At 33.8% G+C, this 19275-nt stretch overlaps 1 protein-coding gene and 1 long non-coding RNA gene across 4 annotated transcripts in view; one reads left to right on the forward strand and one right to left on the reverse strand.

Annotated features, from left to right (window-relative positions):
* Positions 1–18314, reverse strand: LOC126859359 (uncharacterized). Of its 3 annotated transcripts, none has more exons than XM_050610592.1 (8): positions 17782–18314; positions 7114–7378; positions 4402–4674; positions 3690–3988; positions 3196–3503; positions 2929–3112; positions 2538–2716; positions 1–2364 (listed from the first exon to the last, which is right to left on the reverse strand). In XM_050610592.1, the coding sequence occupies exons 2-8, from the start codon at positions 7280–7282 to the stop codon at positions 1917–1919; spliced, it is 1860 nt and encodes a 619-aa protein (XP_050466549.1). In that variant the 5' UTR covers positions 7283–7378; positions 17782–18314; the 3' UTR covers positions 1–1916. The 3 variants fall into 3 exon arrangements, with proteins under 3 accessions (XP_050466549.1, XP_050466539.1, XP_050466559.1); XM_050610582.1 differs by having other exon boundaries at positions 3690–3991; positions 17782–18313; XM_050610602.1 differs by lacking the exon at positions 7114–7378 and having other exon boundaries at positions 3690–3991; positions 17782–18313.
* LOC126859472 (uncharacterized) overlaps positions 17697–19275 on the forward strand; it is a 27322-nt gene continuing 25743 nt past the window's right edge. The window contains exon 1 of the long non-coding RNA XR_007688820.1: positions 17697–17731. This is a non-coding gene — a long non-coding RNA (uncharacterized LOC126859472). The remainder of the gene's footprint in view (positions 17732–19275) is intronic.

The raw sequence follows: 19275 nt of genomic DNA on the forward strand, positions 1-19275 counted from the left end.
TATATATATATATATATATATAAAATCATGTAACATCTTGTTGTAAACATCCAAAATTTCCTACACTACCATGTTGTAGGATAGAATTATACAATTATAAGTGGATTATGCAAAAATCATTAGTTTTTTGTTTATTATAACATGACAAAAGTAAAATGTTTTTAAAATAAAAAACAGGCAATGCAAACCGACAAATTTTCTTATTCATAAAATATAGTTACATATTAAATTCTATATATTTTAATACATTGATATTCAATCAGAAGAATAATCTATGCACATGTGTAAAATATTACACAAAATGTGCATTATCATCACATATTAATTGTGTGTGATTAAATATTTATTATAAAAAAGAAATTAAAATTAAATAACTAAAGAGCTATAAGTACAACTCTCTGCCGGTAAAAATATAGAAATTAATTCATTATTAAAATATAATAGTTACGCACACACGCGTGATTTTCGAAATACAAAATATAAAAGATTGATTATCATAATCAAACATGGCTAAATTAATTAGTTTACAATTTACCAAATCAATGCAACAAAGTCTACATTATATATTTACATTGTAAGTACAATAACAAATTTTTATCCAATAATATTGGTAAAACAAAACCAAAATTCAGCTTGCATTAAAATTCATAGTAGTTTTTGTAACTTATAGAGTTCAGTCTAAAGATAGCATATTATCAGATTTTTCAAGTAAATTTAAAAAATATATGTATATATATAGATATATAGATATTATATTTTTTTGTACGATTTACATTGTGTGCATAATAGTAAAATAAAAATTGATGAGCGTAAAGCTTAATGTATAGTGAAGCTAGCACAAACTTTTGTAGATTATTATTAAAATAGAATAATGTTAAATGAGTTTTCATTTTATTCAATATTAATATAAATCACATCAATTCCTACTAAACTACAAAATTGGAATCATTCTTTTGTCTATTGTTTAACATCAAGTTATTTATATAACTTATTGATTATCTAAATTTCATGAAATATTAACATCAATTGAACTGTTTCATTTTAAATATGATTTTTAGAAACTATCAAGAGTATATATATATATAAAGGCAACATTTTTTAATTTTTTCTTTTTTTTTTTACGAAATTAGATCTGTACGTTCTCCTAAAATCGAGGTAAATATTTTTCATCTGAGTACTTTTTCTAGTAAACCAAATCATCATTTTCAAGATCAAAAATGAGATACAGCACATATATATGTCGTCAAATTTATATCTTTTTATATTAAAATTTAATAAATTCCAACTTCTCTCTCTTTCTTATACACAATTACTAATATTTTGTAATAATCTAATATTGCTTTGCTCTCGAAATAGAAAAAATATTCGCATAACATACTATAGACTAATTACAAGATTAATAATGTTAAAACCTAATAACGATTTTTTCCGAGAAATATATTATATATAAACAAATATTTTTCAATGTACCTTCGCAAAAATATTAGACATCACCAAAAATTTTTCTATACAGATTTTAATATAAAAATTAATGTACGACAACCCGCATATCACGTAAATATGTTCCAAAAACTTTACCCTGAATTTATAACCACAGTTTGACGAAAGGCACAACATATAACCATAACAATTAATTGTAAAATGGCACAAATTCATTTCTATTATTAAGGACAATAAATTAAAACAATAATCGTACTTTTACAAACAGCTAATACAGGATTAACAAAAATCGTTAAATTATACAAATAATAAAAAAAAGAATAAAAAGCGTTAATCAATTCCATATTTACGAGAAATGTATGAATGCGAAGTATCTGATATATCATTTGTAGAAGGCAAAAGCGCATTATATCGTTGAGATTCGAATATATTGTTACTGGAAATGAAAGATTTACCCACGTTGAAAAACTCGTTGTTTAGCTGTATCCTAACTGCACTTTACGACACTGGCAAAGCCATTTGATAATACGCGCGTTTCGTTCGACAATACTCGGCGGATCATTTACCCTTTGATTGCATTCGTCATTACCCATACCAATGCTGCAGTTGTTTTGCCACTGATTACTCTGGTTTGTCTGATTATTACTGACCCAGGAATAGAGACCCAATGCCGAATCTACAGAGCTGACACTGTCGAAGAATATGGGTGATGAAGATTTCGAATCGGGTTCCGTTATACGCTGATAGTTATCCGAATCCAGTCCTAAACGGTCAAAGAAATTCTCAAGCTGAGTTATCGATCGCGGAGGGCGGGATGATACTTTGCTGGAACGGCCGTTATCCTGGCGCCAATATCGATCACTGATATCCGATTTTGATCTTAGAATTGGTCGACCGCGACCTTCCTTCCAACCGTCGGAAAATCTAATGTATGGTAAACATCGGATAATATAGTGTCGGAAAATCAAATTATGATATACATTATACATATAGTGTCAATTTTCTTCAGATGGCTGATGAATTCTCCATTATATTTATTATTAAATTATTATTATAAATATATTATGTAAACATGAAAATTAAAGATATATAAATACCTTGAATTACAGGTCGGACTGTAGTCCGTTTGACTATTACTACTTTCAGAATCCGGGCTATAGTGTCTTACAACCGGTGGCAGTGTACCACCAATGTAACTACCTTTCCTCGATCGATCTTTCTCGGTGGAATGTTGCGTGGATGCTCCACTATCTCTGCGTATATGAGTCCAACAATCCTGAAAGAGATCGATGATTAAAACTAAACAGTTTTGTGTTTTGTTATATGCACACACACACACCACACACACACACACACACACACACACACACACACACGCACGCACGCACGCACACACACGCACACACACACACACACACACACACACACACACACACACACACACACATACACACACACACACATATATATATATATATTCATTTATACCTGTATCCTGGGTGCTGGTTCGCTACGATGAGTACAGTGTCCAGAGGAACCACCAGAGTCCCTGGCTGTTGCGCCGTGGCTTAATTTACTAGAACCAGATGATTTTTGCGTTCGTCCACCTGAGGATAATACACTGCTCGCATCACCACCACCAGATCCCAAAGATCGTCTAATATGGCGGGAACTAAAAATCGAGAGAAATTTGCTAATTAATTACTTCGTTTTCGATAATATGTCCTAAAAGGATTCACAGACTAAATCACCTACCTGCGATAGCAAACGGAATCACGTTTAAAACTGTGATCCGAATAATCCGAACTAGTTTCATAATCCGGACAATTGCTCGTGTTTGTAGCTTGATGATGGGCAGATGGCTTCGCTGATAATTTCGTAGATGCACGCGGTGAGAGTGATGCCCGACGACGTGTGCTTGTGTGGAGATCCGGCAAAGACTTGTGGCATATCGTATTCTCCACCGATGGAGAGCTGTTTGACTTGCGACTGGATCTTCCGGAAGTATGCGAGTGTGAGTTGCTTCTGCCGAACTTGAAGCGAACATCCTGCGGCGCGCAATGCTACAAAACAAATAATATAATCTTATTATCAGAAATTTATCGATAAAAATGCATATATAAATTTTTTTAACAAAAAAGAACGTACACTAAAATATTTTCCAAAACTTAATATAGATATAACTGTGTAAGAGATGAGTGAAAATATATTATAATACGAGACAAATCGCTTTCGCAACTTTTTCTCACCAATATACGATCCTCATCTCGACAGCCAGGCGATAGACTGCCAGGCGAATATCGAAATTTTTCTTCTCGTGTTGTGGGCACACCGTTGCTTTGTGTCGAACTCTGCGGCGGACTGTCAGAAAAAAATACGTTTTCCTTGCTGTCAGTGTTTAATAGACGACGTAACTTCGTTTGCAATTGATCGCCTCCGGTACTGCTCGGGGGTCCTGAAATCGTCCGTCTTTGGGGAACTGGAACTAAACGTGGACTTTTCGGTGGCAGCGCGGGTGGCAGTGTTTGTTGAGGACTCAGAATTCCGTCTACTATGCAAAATAACAATCTTTTATGACGATTTGTGCTATATTATAAAAAGCACGTATATACATAATAAGTAATAAAATATTTATTTATGAGTCTTTCAGAAATCGATCAACTTCACTTTTAATAAATTTCTTACTACTAAAACACTGTATAATCATATGTTTTGACACGAAAATTAAGGAATTTATAATAAGTGGAATTGATCGGTTTATTTTCTTATATTATATATGTGTATAAAATTTACAATATATATAGGTAATAATATACGTATAAAATATGTCAAGTGTAATTTCAGTTTCTCGTAAGGCAATAAATTTCAACATATAGCCTCTTCTTGACTGGATTATTGACAACATGTTGCGGGATCACACTTGTGTGTCCCTTAAGCTTACGGATCTCTTTGGTGACTTACGTCTGTCTTGTTCGTGACACGAAGCCCAGCAACAGGGCGGCGTCATGGGGGTTGGCTGTAACTGCGACGGCGACGTCGGCTGCATCGGACAGGCGGACGAATTGCCGGTACATTTTCGCAATAATCTGGGAGGTGGTGCACCGGGAGCGCTCAGCTGCGAAACCTGTAGGTGGCCGCTGTTTTTCAGTTCCTGCTTCCGATCCAGTACAGTCTCGCTCTTCACATAAAAGGCTTTCGTCTCTTGCAGCAGTTCCACGGCACTCTTCCGTTTTCCTGCAGCACATATGGAGAAGAAAAAAACGTTAAAAGATTACATAAAGGACACACTCCAGTGTAACTAATCTGCTTCCTAAAGAGGAAAGAAATATCATTTTCTGGCCAGATAGTCAAGTTAAACTATGTGCAGACAGTTCTTATCTAGCTGCTAAATTTATGAAAGCGATCACCATCTTATGTAACTTCCAACAAAGATTTCCGATATTTATGTTAAGATTATCAAATATCCCGAAAATGTCAGATTTCATTATGAACATTTTTGATTTATTTGAAATTTATTTCAACAAAAACTTCAATAAGAAATTTTTTGTTCTAAAATTTTTCATTTTATCTCTATTTATTCTTATATTTATAAAAAAGAGAAAATACCGAGAAAGTTTTAAAAGACAATTGTCTATAGAAATTCATAAATATATTGTTTAATATTCAATTCAATGTCTTCATTAAAAAATGAAGTAAAATGCTAATGTGAAATGTACACGAACGGAGTTGCATACGAAATAGAATCTTGTTGCCAATTAGAGCGCCTTCGTATAATCTTACTTTAAGTAATTGGCAATTTAGTCAATTTCATTTCATGTAAGTTCGCAACCGGATATTCCGACATCTAGAAACTCACGAAGCAGTTTCCATATTTAAAAAAAATTGTTATTAATCAATTTTATTAACAAGCAACAAATTTAAGAAATTAGAAAAATATTTTATAAATATATAAATCGTTAATCTTTCGCGAATAGTCAATTTGTAGATTTGCTCATACTTTTAAAGAATTTCGAAATAAAGTATTTTTTATTTGAAATAAGAAATTTCAAATAAATTTAATTAATAATGCGTATTTCATGATCACTATTTTTGCCACAATTTGATAATTTCTTTTCATTCTATTATAAATCGATTTCGTCAATACCGCAGGAAGTGAATACTTATAAGAAATTCTGAATCGATGAAAAAGAGATATATTTTCCTTTTCATTTCGTGTCACGTCCCGGTCTCTATTCTTGTGGCATCATCGACCGATCGCGTCATCGTGTGACAACACATGTGCGCGTATGTATATCGCGGACGCTTGGTTAAGAGGCAGAGGGCAAGTGTTAACGGATGAACGGCAGCATCTGCGCGTTCTCCTTCTGTTTTCGTGCGCGGGCTCTCGCAGAACATTCGTTCTGTTCACGCTGCCACTGATTGACGACATGTGCCCGCCACCGACACGCACATGTCCTCATAGAGAATGCCGGCAGATAAAATCCCCCGACACACATCTCTCTTCGAGAAGACAACCGCCAACTGCGATAATAGCAGGGACGCATAGCGATGATAAAAAGAGTCTCCGGACGGCAAAAGCGCAACGTCAAGGCTACATATGTATATATTATAATGATGTACATATGGCGAAATCGACGGGAGAACGTAAAAAGTAATGGACTTTCCATCGTTTGATGTTCGTTGATGTGGAACAACTGAGTCTTTTTAACTGATTCACACATGATGTGGAAAAGCTTCAATATATTAAGAGAGAATCCTAATTTAAGAATTTAAATAAATTTATAAGCGTAATCCTGTGTAAATAAGAATAGCCGTGTATTCATCTTTGTGTATTCATTTATCGATATATAATATATTCAATAATTTCAAATGCAATAAACTTGTAATGATACGATTTATGAGACGGATGATAACATAGTTTTATTTTTTTTTCTTTTGTAAGATGCTTTTTCTCTTGCAAGCATTTTTATAGGAATGCACAAAATATATTTATTTTTCTTTTTGTGTTAAATGACCTTATATTGTGATTAGAGAAAATTAATGTATATTTTTTTCATTCTCAAATTGTAGGTCATAATTGCGGAATACATATATGTCTATGTGTGATGACGCAATGTTGAATTGAGTCGCGGCATTATATTCGCTATAAATTGTCGAAACGAGGCTATCGGACTATCGGCGCTCGTCCTTAATCGAACGTGACACGGTCTCGCACAATGGGACATTAATGACGAAGATAAGCCGAATTGTCGCAAAAGCCAAAAATGGAACGGGCAATTTTTTATTGGAATATACTGATAACTATAAGAAAAAAAAAATTTATGCACGCATTATGAATCGTACTTCTATCGAGCTGCCTTCCTCCTAACTTGCAAAACTAAAAAAACAAATAATTATAAACTTTTATATCTCACAAATTTAAAATTTTGAGTTCGTTGCACCGGATAAAAATTTAATACTTTTTGTGGGGACACTGAGTCAATATCGATCCCCTAGTCATTTTTATTCACTAGTAAATCTATAAAATAGAAATTTTTTTGAAAACTTGATAAGACTTTAAAACGATTCGAAATACGCGCATAAGTTTATTGCTTCTTTTTCAAATACACACATCAACAGTGCTTGACGCATCGATTTGTAATGCAATTCGCAATGCATTCGCTTGATTTTCACCTGTATGATCGGTATGCCGATGATGATTTCTGACATACGGCGGTGCAGGATGTCTAGCTTGCTGCATGTCCCAGTAAGGATTCCGACTGTTTCCAAAATTGTTTACTCTCGGTTGCTGCGAGGGCGAAGACGATTGCTTGCAAGGCAACCGGGCCATGGTAGTCATCATCTTCTTTACGGAATCTAAGCTGATTTACTTCATCGACGTCTCGCTCAATTTGTTACGCCGTCGTTTCAACCCCATTTTCGAGCTATTGTCTGTTCCCTAAAAGAGATCAAATAATCAGAGAAGAGATAAGCGAAAAAAACAGATAATTTTACCTAATTATTTGTTATATGTATACGTTATTAAAAATTAATTTTATATATTTATATAATAACATTATATAATAATATAATATATCTGAAATATAAATCTGTTTTGAGAAATATATTAAATATAAATTTATATATGTACATTTATTAATATATATTATTATTACAATTTGTGTATATGTGTGAAAAATGTATAAATTTGCCAACAAATGCATTTTATATATATTATAATATGATAGTTATAATATGAAGACCATTGTTTTAAAGAATGTTCAGAAATTTCATAGCAAATAGAATTAAAAGTATGAAACATTAGATTAATATTTATCAAATTAGTATTCGATACATTACCGCGAAACCAGATACTTTGCCATTACCATAATACCGATTTCGTAATGCAGAGACTGTCTCTTTGTTTTATAAAAGGATAAAATATATGCGACATCGGAGGAACACCTGTAGTTCTCTTACTAGATCCTATTCTAACAAAAGTTGTACCAATTTACATGATCGTATCGTCACTCGTTCGATAACTTGTATTCATAGATTTCGTAACAATGCCACTTAAATTTGTAACTCATACAATGAAAGACATCTTTGTTCAGCCCTCATTCGATTAATATCAACATATATACTAATTAATTTTAATTTTAATTAAATTTAATTTAAAGTTTAATTTTACTGAAATTTATTAAAATCGCAATTTTATTATTTTTTATTTAATATAATTTAAAAACTTAAATTTTAGTTTTATTAAAACTCATCAACCTTGATTTTACAATCTAATCCTATTTTAATTTTTACTAACTCTTTAATTTATTGAAAATACGTAAAAATAGCTTAAATTTTTCATAAAAGATTGAGATCTTGCGAATGTATTGAATAGTTTAACAATTTTAAAAGAATCTTTCTCTAACAAACCCAAAAATTTCAAATGCTCCAACAGAAAATTTTAATATCGAATGACAAAGATATCGATATTGAAGTGAAATTTGAGCGCGGTTCCACGTGCGGTCCAAATGTTGACGTTTCGGTTGGCGAATGGTATACCCTCTCGCTGCTGGAACAGCGGGATTGTTCGACTTGACCGAGCAAAAAGCTTGACGGCGGAATCCTTTTCGTCTCCGAGAGCACACGTATAACTGTCGTGTACTCGTGCGACACGTAAAGGCGGCCGATAATATCGCTGCAAGTATGTATGTGTCTGTCTCCGATGTGATGCATTCGCCGAACGGTATCCACCCGTGCGTGCACATACAAAAGCGTGCGCGTAAGCGTGAGATGTCCTAACTGCATCGGACACCGCCAGGACATGCATCGGCGATTGCGACGCGCGTGTAAGCATTTGCAAAGCTGGCACACGCGCGCGGAGTAAACCGATATCAGCTGTCGTCGATTTGTATTAATTATTATTTTTCGTCGAATCGGCGAATAAAATACGACGCGTTGAAGTTACATTTTTCAATTCGAAGGTAGCATTCAGTGAACGAAATTTTAAAAAAAAACTTCCTTGATTTTTTTATTGGCAGAAAAGTTACTTTCTCGAATTTCAGGTGCGGAATTTCATTTTAATGTTATTTTTCAATGATACCCGATAAATTGGAGTACCTACACGTACCAAGATCGTATTAAATTTCAATCACAAACGCGTAAATCATTACATTGCTCCAAAGAAAAAGAAAAAAAAAACTATATCGACATTGTATCGCATGTCGGGAATTGGATGAAATCACAATAACACATCAATGAGCGCACTGATCGCATTATTACAGACGAATGTGACGGACGTGATAAAACTTCGAAACATCCCACGCGCGCGCTTGGAAAGATAAAAGTCCTTCCAATATTAATCCCACAGTAGGGATTTCATGTTTCCGACTAAGTTCTTCGTTCAAATGTTCACGCGTTGAATTCACGATGGCAAAAGGAATATTCTGTTTTGTAGACGTCACAGACATGTGCGTTATCATACGCTCAGTACCGCCTACGCACAACACTTGCGGGTGCACACTTGTCTCCGTCGATTATTGTTTGCATAGTCTGCTAGACTAGAGATCGTCCGCAGAGAACGGAAGCTGCCCACGAAGCCGTAACAATAAGCGATAAATCATGGTAGTACCATCCTGTTTAAAAAAATAATTAACAAACGTAAAAAAATCTTCTCTAACCGATTATTTTTAGAAGATATAAAACTTATTTCATCTTCTTTTCCAATTTCGTTTCAAAAAAAAAAAATATAAGATCACTTAAACCACATTTAAAAATAATTAATTTTTAATTACTGTGTTTATGGGAACCAGACCGTGAGAACAATCAGATATATTTATCATTAGCAAGATTTATATATTATTTTGCAAATCAAATTTCTTCTCTTTGTATTATATTTCCGATATATTAAATCAGTATAATCATGTATATGCATTAAAGTGAAATTAACTTATACTTTTATAGATCATAATATGAAAGAAATATAAAAAAATGATCTGTTTTATATTTGTACTGTAAAGAGTGTTATATATGGACTTGTGGGCTACAATAATAGGAATGTATGGAAAATTATTAACCCACATATCTATAAAGGATTAAGATTTGCGGAAAATAAATGCCTTCGCTTTCTGCAAGTTGTTGTTTACCGTTTAAAAGAAATGTAAATGCCATCTATAAATAACAGGATGTTTCATAAACTAAGCGAGTTCTATTGTACATCTACCGTTTTTTTAATAAGCAATTTAAAATTGTTTTTTTCTTATGCAGCTAATTCTCAAATTAAACTCTGTACAAATCCACTGGAAATTTAACAAAGAATAAGGTTGTTTTTGCATTTCTGGAATATCTTTTGTATCTCTTAATCCCTGAAAAACCTTTGAATTTTTTCCAGTCATTTGAAGAATGCCGTTGGGTCTTTCGTGGAAAAATCGATTCTAAATAAATCAAAGAACCTGTAGATGAAAGATGGCTCTGTTGGTTCGAGACACACAGAATGTGTTCCGAACGCGTTAAACGCGTAACAGTCGCAAAAAACGTCAAGCCCAGCAGCGGCCAGCGATCGTATATCTGCCTGTAAACCATCGACGGATGTGTCGAATGAATCCGCCTAGTCAACAGTTTATGGTACGCGCACAGCAATTGACCTACATTGTGTTGTGTGTTAGAGGAAAAGACCGGAGCCCGTGACTAAATTATCAGGACATTGGACGGCGAGGGTAGACGAGCGTGAGGGTGACTTAATTAGCCAATTACTGCCGCGCAGTCGGTGGTCTTAGACCAGCGGGTAACGGAAGAGAGAAAAAGAGAGAGAAGGGTCCGAATATCACTCGGATTAGTTTCATTATTGGAGGGCGAGGACCAGCCACTGGGGGTATGCTATTCGAATCCAGGACAAGGCGATTGAAATGTCAGCTTTATCCTTGAACGGCGCAAAAGGATTTCCGACTCTCTGGTGGAATCAATTCGCTGCCGTTCTCTTGTTTGCGTTTTCACGTAAACTTGCTTGTACTGACAAGTCTTATTGAATATTGTAATAGAATTTAAAGAAAGTGTGGATGATATCGCAGCATGTTACATATTTTTATCCTAGTATGTAACCTTCTCCTACATATGATTCTCTGGCAGTAAAAAAAATAATACTGTCCTCTTTAAGAGAGAGAATCGTAAATTATTACAGTTGTAGTCCTGCTAAATAATATTTGCTATAAAAAATTCATTGTATTCTAAATATTGAATTTATATAATTCAACGCATACATGATATGTTATAAATTTTTTATATAATGTAACAATGTATTTTTTTCTTAAGTTCGTACACATTTCGCGATATTTGCAATTTTTGCGGTTAAAATTATGGGATGTAGCATTATATACAGCAAAATAATTGCGACAAAAACTGTACTTTCGACAAATAACATTAATGACATTTTAAAGAGCGCGGTGAATCTCTGCCCACTTTACGCGGAGCCTTTCGTGAAACAAATCGCGCGCCGCTTCCGCTTGTAACTTTCTGATTATTTGCCACACGTAATAAAACGCTAGTCTAACATATCTGACAATCAGCAGGGGAGCAGGATGCGTTCATCGTCTAGTTCCGCGTAATTTCTGCGAGCAACCAATGGTTGACCGTGTACGAATAACGTGTACGGTTACGCGGTTAAATGTTAGTAATTGTTTGTTATTCCATCGTATTCCGCAAACGAATTACACAAATTATTACTTTACGAAAAGAAAAGCGAGACAACGTAACAATGTATTTTTCGAAAGAAACCGCATTTTCCTTCCGGGTCTCAAGACTTTCCGCTCACTATTACAACGCTGCATTCATTAACGCGAGAAAAAAAATTGAAAATAATTATCATGAGAAAGATATTTTTCTTTCGTTCTTCTTTCTTTCGGTAACAATGGCATTTAAATGAAACGTCACATATACGGCGGAACTTATCAGTTTATTGAATGAGAAAGGACGGTTCTCTGGAAACACAAATGCAACATGTGCGTCGCGCGCCTGAATAGAATGCCATCGAGGTAACACGTGGATATTTGTAATGACCTTCACGTTCACTCAAGGAAACATATGTGTGACGTAAAATATATCGATCCTTCTGTCACAGATTTCCGGTTTTGTCTGGGCCAATATCGAGCCGACCGACCGCGTACCAGCAACTTTGTCAGCTTATACAGTTCCACAACAGTGTTCATTCTCTATTGATATAGTTATCTTTCCGGTTTTATCTCGCAATGTACTTGAAATGTTTAAACCAACAGGATAGAGTGGGATTTAGCAAAATGAATCTGGAATAAAATTAAAACTCATTTTTTATATCGTTGCCTGAAAAAAAAAAACGATCCTAGAACAAGCCAAGATCTTGCAAACGCGAGTGTTTACATAAAATATCTAGCTTTTACAATGAATTTGCAAAAGTTTTCAGAATTATATCTCTATTAATTAATCGCTGTTGTAAAGTTCATAAAAAAATACGATCTTTCCTCGTGAATTTACAGATTAAAAATTTTATCACGCGAGAAAAAGTTTAATTAACCATGGTTTAATTAATCCTCCATACACAAGGGGTATATTCACACCCCGAACAGCCTTTGAGCGTACCCTACTAACCTTCACGAGGCACGTAAACGGAAGGTTAAAGATATCTTTTATACGTCATACTATATATAATGACGTCGGTGCAACCTTATGTTTTTATACTTTTAATTTTACGACATATGTCGCATAATGTTTTTTTGCATTTCATTATGTAAAAGTGCATAGGACCCTTGCGTCACCTCGCTCTCATTATTTTTTTAATTGTATCACTAACAAAAGATTAATGAAATTACAGGATATTAAAAAATTATTTCGCGTCTAAGAAAATAACGAGTAAAGAACGAGACTCTATGGAGAACTTGAAACTAAAATTTGTAAATTAAATAATGTTAGCGTTAATAGCGTAGTATTTTATACTGATTATATGTAGTTTAATTATCTAAAATGTCGAAATGAAAGAACCATATAAACTTGTATTATTATTGTTTTTAACTGTCAAAAATATTGCTACATATGGAACAAAAAAAGTTTCACTCCTAAATGGACGCTTCTAACTACTTCTAATATTTCAATACTAACTTTTTCTCTGTTTATTCGTTAAATTAGAAAAGATATTATGTTGCTGTTTGCATACAATTCTGCAGCAATACCGCGGATCGATACACACCACTTTCTCTGACCACTCTTCGGCGCGCTATTTTCATCTCGCTTTTGACATTGAATTCAGCCTCATGCATTCCCGAAGAACAATAGACGAAGCCACTCTATAGGGAGCGAAACTAGCGTAGACAAAACCTAGATATGTGGTTCGAAACAAGATCATTTAGAACTGTCTAAGTAATTGTTTAGAATTTTTGTTATAAATGAAAAAAAAGATACATTTGAATAATAAGCTTAAATACGTAATTTAAGCATTAAATTGAAACGCGATTCTCTCTCCTTATTTTCTAATATATTACGATAATAATTATCAGCATTCGTCGTCGCAACATTCGTGCGTTTGTGAGATCTCGTTTACTCTGGTAACTCTATTGTTTTTTACGGACAACGATGACACATGACGTCGTTACGCGAGTTTCGAAGCTGCTGCTCCGTCATTCCTCTCCAGTCGTTTCATCCTCGAAATGTTTTCATACCACAAAGTATACCGGGGAACACAACCAGCCGTATCTCCCGTGTTTTGAAACGCTCGCGTGGCTTACAAAAGGCCGTCGCTGTGGAAAACCGGTACGGAAAATGTCACGGCCTTATCTCCCAGAGCTTGTTTCAATAAAGCGATTACAAGCGCAAATAGCGTCCTAGTCAAGATCTGGAGTTCGGGTATCTCGAAATAACAATTTTAATGGCAACGAGCTAACGAAATTCAAATTTCGCATATTTTTCGACGTCGATGCTCCGATAGCAATTCTATAAGTACCGGATGCGGAAGTGGTATCGGTAGCGCGAAACATTCACAAGCGAATGCCTGATGGAGGTTTAGATTATTTTTAAATGGGTGTAATATACGCGGATATATACACAGCAGCATCTGCAGTTATAATTTAAATGCGAGCAACGGTGTTATCGAAGCATATCGCTAGAAAAACCAGCAGATGTTTCTCCCCTTCACGTCCCGGATTAGCATTAAACGTTATTTTTTTTAAATATTTTTCAAATGTAAATATCGATGCTCGAAGAACTAGACTAACGGTGATTAAATTACAGTATCAACTTATTGCACATAAATTGAGCTTCGATGAGCGCTTTTTATATATTTCCACATAATAATAAATCTGATTAAAGAGTTTATCAGTAGAAACTAGATTAGTATTATCTTTAACAAGAAAATATAATCTTTGTTCTATAGCAATTTTTCTGATAGATATTGATTAAGAATTAAAAAAAAAAGAGTCTATGAATAATATAGCTTCGCTTTTATTTTAACTCACAGAATAAACTTGCATTTTAATAACCGACTGCTTCTTATCAATGCGTTAGCTATGAGGTATAATGCCGGGTTACGTCAAGTCGAAGGTATCGAAATATGATAGAGCTTTCGAAACCGGAAGGAAATCATAATTTTCATGTTGCAATTGTATATGTATATACGTGATCGTGTCGATACTATTGCAAACTCTCCGGAGGAGCGTTAGCATAAAAGTCGGTCATTCTCGAAATCTTACGTGACCATCAGCGGTGCGCTTCCGGCGCGTGCCGTGTGTATATATATATATATATATATATATATATATATATATATATAAACGTACAAATAACGTGGTTCTATGTTATGAAGAATTTTTAATGCCCCCCGTAATGCAGAACGCGTTATAATAATGGGTATACCGTAAATAGCACGCGTACACGACGAATATGCACGTAGGTGGGGAATGCACCTTGTTGTTTAAGAGCTAGCGGTTTTCATCACATGTTCTCACATGTGTGTGTAATTCTATCTATCCACGAGATATAATAAAGTAAGATGGCAGAGAATATAATGCGCGGCGAGCACATTTTGCGCTCGATTAGAGGCTAATGCCAAGGTTCTCTTTCTCTTGATAAAGGGTGAAGTCATCTTTATGGAGATCGAAGTACAGGGCGAGTATTTTACATTATCACGCGCGATAATTCAATTTCTTGTGACAGATAATGAAAGTTCCACGAATAATTAATCAATAGCTTCAAAACAAAAGTTTATTTATTTTGATTAGGTTTAAAATTATCGACATTTGATTTGGTACAGTTAATTTGAATTAAAATGAATCTCTCTAATTCTGAGAAATTGTTGTAGCGACATCGTAAAGAGCAAAATGCAAAATTATGTATTCTAAAAATCGCGAGATCATATTTTAATCGATGTGTAATTAATTTTAATTGTTTCCGATTAAATCTTATCGATATTAGAAAATGTAAAAAAAAATTTGCTCGAATTAACTGTAATATTGATTCTACTAATTATTAGAATTGACTAATAAAATCCAATCCTGAAAATATTAAAGCAAACATTTGGGCCAAACATTCTAAAGTTTAAAGAAGAATTAGGGACAGAAATCATAATTAATTTCAGAAAACTAGCTTTCGAAAATTACTTTCGAAAATTTCTTTCAAAACTACAAGTTACATTCCTTGTTATCCGTGTGACCCTTTTCGATCATAATCAAGCAGCTCTAAGTCATAATTAACTAAATTAAATGTTAAAGATAATATACATTTTAATGAAAACTGATATTAAAGAAAGCGATGAAAGGGAAATGTATTACGATGCAGCGTGATTATCGTGTTCACTGATAAACTGTACAAAAAAAATTTGAAATAAAAGATAACCTAAAGGTCGAAAAGAACGAAAGAGATTTAACGGATTTTAGATATGTTTTATTAAAGTACGCGAAAGCATCTAAATCAGAATGAATGTTTTCTTTTCGATATCCATTTCAAAAAGTAACGACAGAACTCGCCGAGTGCGCGATAGTAATCGAAAGAAATTTCTGCCATGTGCAACACGCGACAGTATTGATTAAAGTGAAATTCTAGATTTTAAATCAAGTTATTGCTTATAAATTAATTGTGAATGGATCGATCGATTCGCAAGAAATCTGATCTTGTTTAGCGTTTAATCTTTTATTAAAATTTCACGAAAAATAATTAAGTGGAAAAAAATAATATATACCCATAATTACTAAAAATAATATTTCTTATCCAATATTACTTTATTTATTTATTTCCTCGATATTTTTGTTTCAATCAATGTTGAAAAAATTCGAAAAATCCCTCTTTCTCTCTCTCTCTTTTTTTATTTGTGTGTGCCTAGAAAAAAAAGTAGAGAATCGGTAAAGTGTCACTTAACGTTGAGTGAATATTTGTGACCTATAATAAAATATGAAAATCGATAGGTCGAGTAAGCTTATCGCACACGGATATAGACATCCGTGTGGACTTTATCGAGAAATTGACCGATCTTCGCTGCGGCGACGATGACGACGAAGCGAGATGAGGACAAGACAGCATTCAATAGTTCAATTAACTCGAGCCTACCGAAGTAATATGAATATTTAATCGAGACACACACGAAACAAGAACGCGTTTGAATCAATGAATTCGAATGTACATCGTGCGGGTGCGATCATCAACGTTTATTCTCGCGTCATAAAATCGATTTGCAAACGCGTCTTTATCGCATTTAATTGATAGACGATGCTTCATATCGGCATTCCACAATTAATAATATTCATAGAACTAGATTCAAAGCTAATCGAAATGATAAAATAGAAATTGTTTGAGAGATTATTAGTTTATTTTATTTGAGAGAGTTGCGAGATAATTTCAAGATATAAAAAGAGTAATAATAATATATTTTTAGTGACTAGAAAAACTTAGTTTAACGACAGATAAAACAAAAAGTAAATCCTTAAAAAAAATAAAAATCTAGAATCAGAATAAATTGTAATACAATATTAAAAAATATAATGATATAAGAACATGCATATATTAAAATTCTTTTGAGAGAAAAAAAATGAGTACTTAAAATAATTACAGTTATGCCTTAGGAATAAGACATTTCTTTTTCGTATTCAGGAATTTTGTATAATTCATGCATATTTTTTATTACACATGAATGTTATTATACATGAAAAAAATGTACATATATGAAATTGTAAATATTGAAATTGAATTGTATAATGATCGATATGTTATATTTTACTGATGTATTAAATTTAAATAAAAAGCCATTAATAGCAATTTATGTTTGACAAAAATATATACGCCACTTCAAAATCATTCTGTCCAATCAAATAGAAATTAGAGATAAAAATCAAATACTAAAGATTGATTTAACATTAATTAAATTTAACTTTATTAAAGTGTCATATTTTTTGCAATATATCTTCGTTTCCATTTTTCTACACAAACATAATTATAACAATACATTGTTTCGCTAAAATTTTACAAAGTTTTTAGAGAAATTTAAAAACGATTTTAACGATAATTCGCATTTCCAACATTTACAAGTCTCAATAATTAATTCGCGTAATAAATGTAAATCAATATTTCAACAGCTGATCAGTCGATGTACAAATATATCGCATATATTAATTGAATAATAAAATAAAAAAAAAAAAAAATCGAAGCAGGCATGCAAAGTAAGCATGTGTTAATCAGCTGTAATAGAGCTGTAATATCTTACTCCAAAAAAAAAGGAAAGAAGATATCTTGGTTACTAAATGCGTGCAATTGCACACGCGACAGAAAGTATATATATATATATATATATATATATATATATATATATATGTATGTATATATGCATATCGGTAAGATGCTTACATATTTCAAATGGGTACTCACAATTGATGTTGCAGCGTCAGCATAGCGACGTTTTCGGGAAAAGGGACGCGGCGAGGACGATACCGCGAAGAACACACATTCGCATCCAGGATATTACTGGCAGCCTATGGGACGTGTTTAGCCATGAGTGAGATGTTCAACGGCCGGTGACGGCCACGGCGAACGCGCGTTTCAAACGTTTGCATCCGGCTGATTGCACTTGCGAAAGTCGTACGAAAAGTCGTTAACCGAACGACACTCCCGCGTGCGAGTATATAAGAGTATATATGGATAAAATACGCGGTCGCTCACGCTCGATAGACCGCCGCGTCTCGCTTTGACATAATATATCTACTAACTGACCCCACGACTGGCTCCCAGCTCTCGCTAGGTGACAAGCTGACTAGCTCTGCTCTCGTCGGATTCGTTCGCTCGATCGCAGCGTCGCGGCGCACAGCAACGGCAGCGCTCGCTACGACAGATTCAGGTAGACTGGAGAAGGGAGAGGGAATGTATAATCGCGATCGCGACGTCGCGTGTATAACTCTACGACCTACGTTCTGACGTTAGGCGCTCAACAGCGCTCAATGATAGTTACTGGGAGAGTTTCGATAATTTATAGTGAAATCATGATTGCCTCTGCGCGCTAAAGGCTGTTATACATGAAATTACTTGAATATGAGCCTATCCGGATTTCCATCGTCGTATAAACATATGCGTAAGGAAATTGATTGGCCCATAAGAATGTATAAGGAAATGAACTAATTAATTTCCTTATGCATACGTTTATGCGACTATACAAATCTATATAGGGATAGGCCCTATGCATAAGCACTTTGAGATTTTAATAAAATGGCCGAAATATATTTTGTTAAATAATACTATAATATTATCTGAATCGTGACATTACCTGGTTCATCTCAAACATTTCATTCAGAATTTCTTTTGATAAAGGATATGCATTTGACGGTACATCAAGATAAAAAAACTTTGCTCCTTTTACTTCGAAACTTTTGTGAAATAAAGGCTGTGGTTAGGAAGATGCTAGAAATGCTTCGAAGCATTTGCTTGACCAATCAGGACAAAAAGAGCAAAAATTTCTTTACTTTGATTGGTTAATGTAATGCTTCGAAGCATTTCTAGCGTCTTCTCGACCGCAGCCCAAGTAAAATGTATTCAGAGTCATCAACCAATCAGTATGTACAAGTTAATGATTTGATTGGCTGACATTGGAAAAAAATTCAAGACTCTAGAAATTCTCTATCCGATAGCCAATCGTATGTCCGATAAATTACAAACGCATACGTCACTTTTATCAAAGAAATTCTATTTTTCGATTATCTACTTTCGTCTTTCACAACTGTCTTCAGTACTTGATTTAGATCTATATTATATATATTTATCTGATATTTATTATAAAAAACACAAAAAATTACACATAACAGGACAATATGCATGTAACTTTTCATGCAATTTTGATCGTAAAGGGAGGTTATATAATCATTGCCTTGGACA

This window comes from Cataglyphis hispanica, chromosome 1 (genome assembly GCF_021464435.1).
Source record: "Cataglyphis hispanica isolate Lineage 1 chromosome 1, ULB_Chis1_1.0, whole genome shotgun sequence".
NCBI lineage: Eukaryota > Metazoa > Arthropoda > Insecta > Hymenoptera > Formicidae > Cataglyphis > Cataglyphis hispanica.

Bases quoted from the DNA above. Each gene is read 5' to 3' on its own strand.
- LOC126859359 (XM_050610582.1), bottom strand. From the start codon at position 7,282: ATGATGACTACCATGGCCCGGTTGCCTTGCAAGCAATCGTCTTCGCCC. The intron at 4,675-7,113 runs GTGAAAATCAAG...TATGTGCTGCAG, and splicing joins TCGGCATACCGATCATACAG to GAAAACGGAAGAGTGCCGTG. The intron at 2,717-2,928 runs GTATAAATGAAT...GATCTCTTTCAG, and splicing joins AACCAGCACCCAGGATACAG to GATTGTTGGACTCATATACG.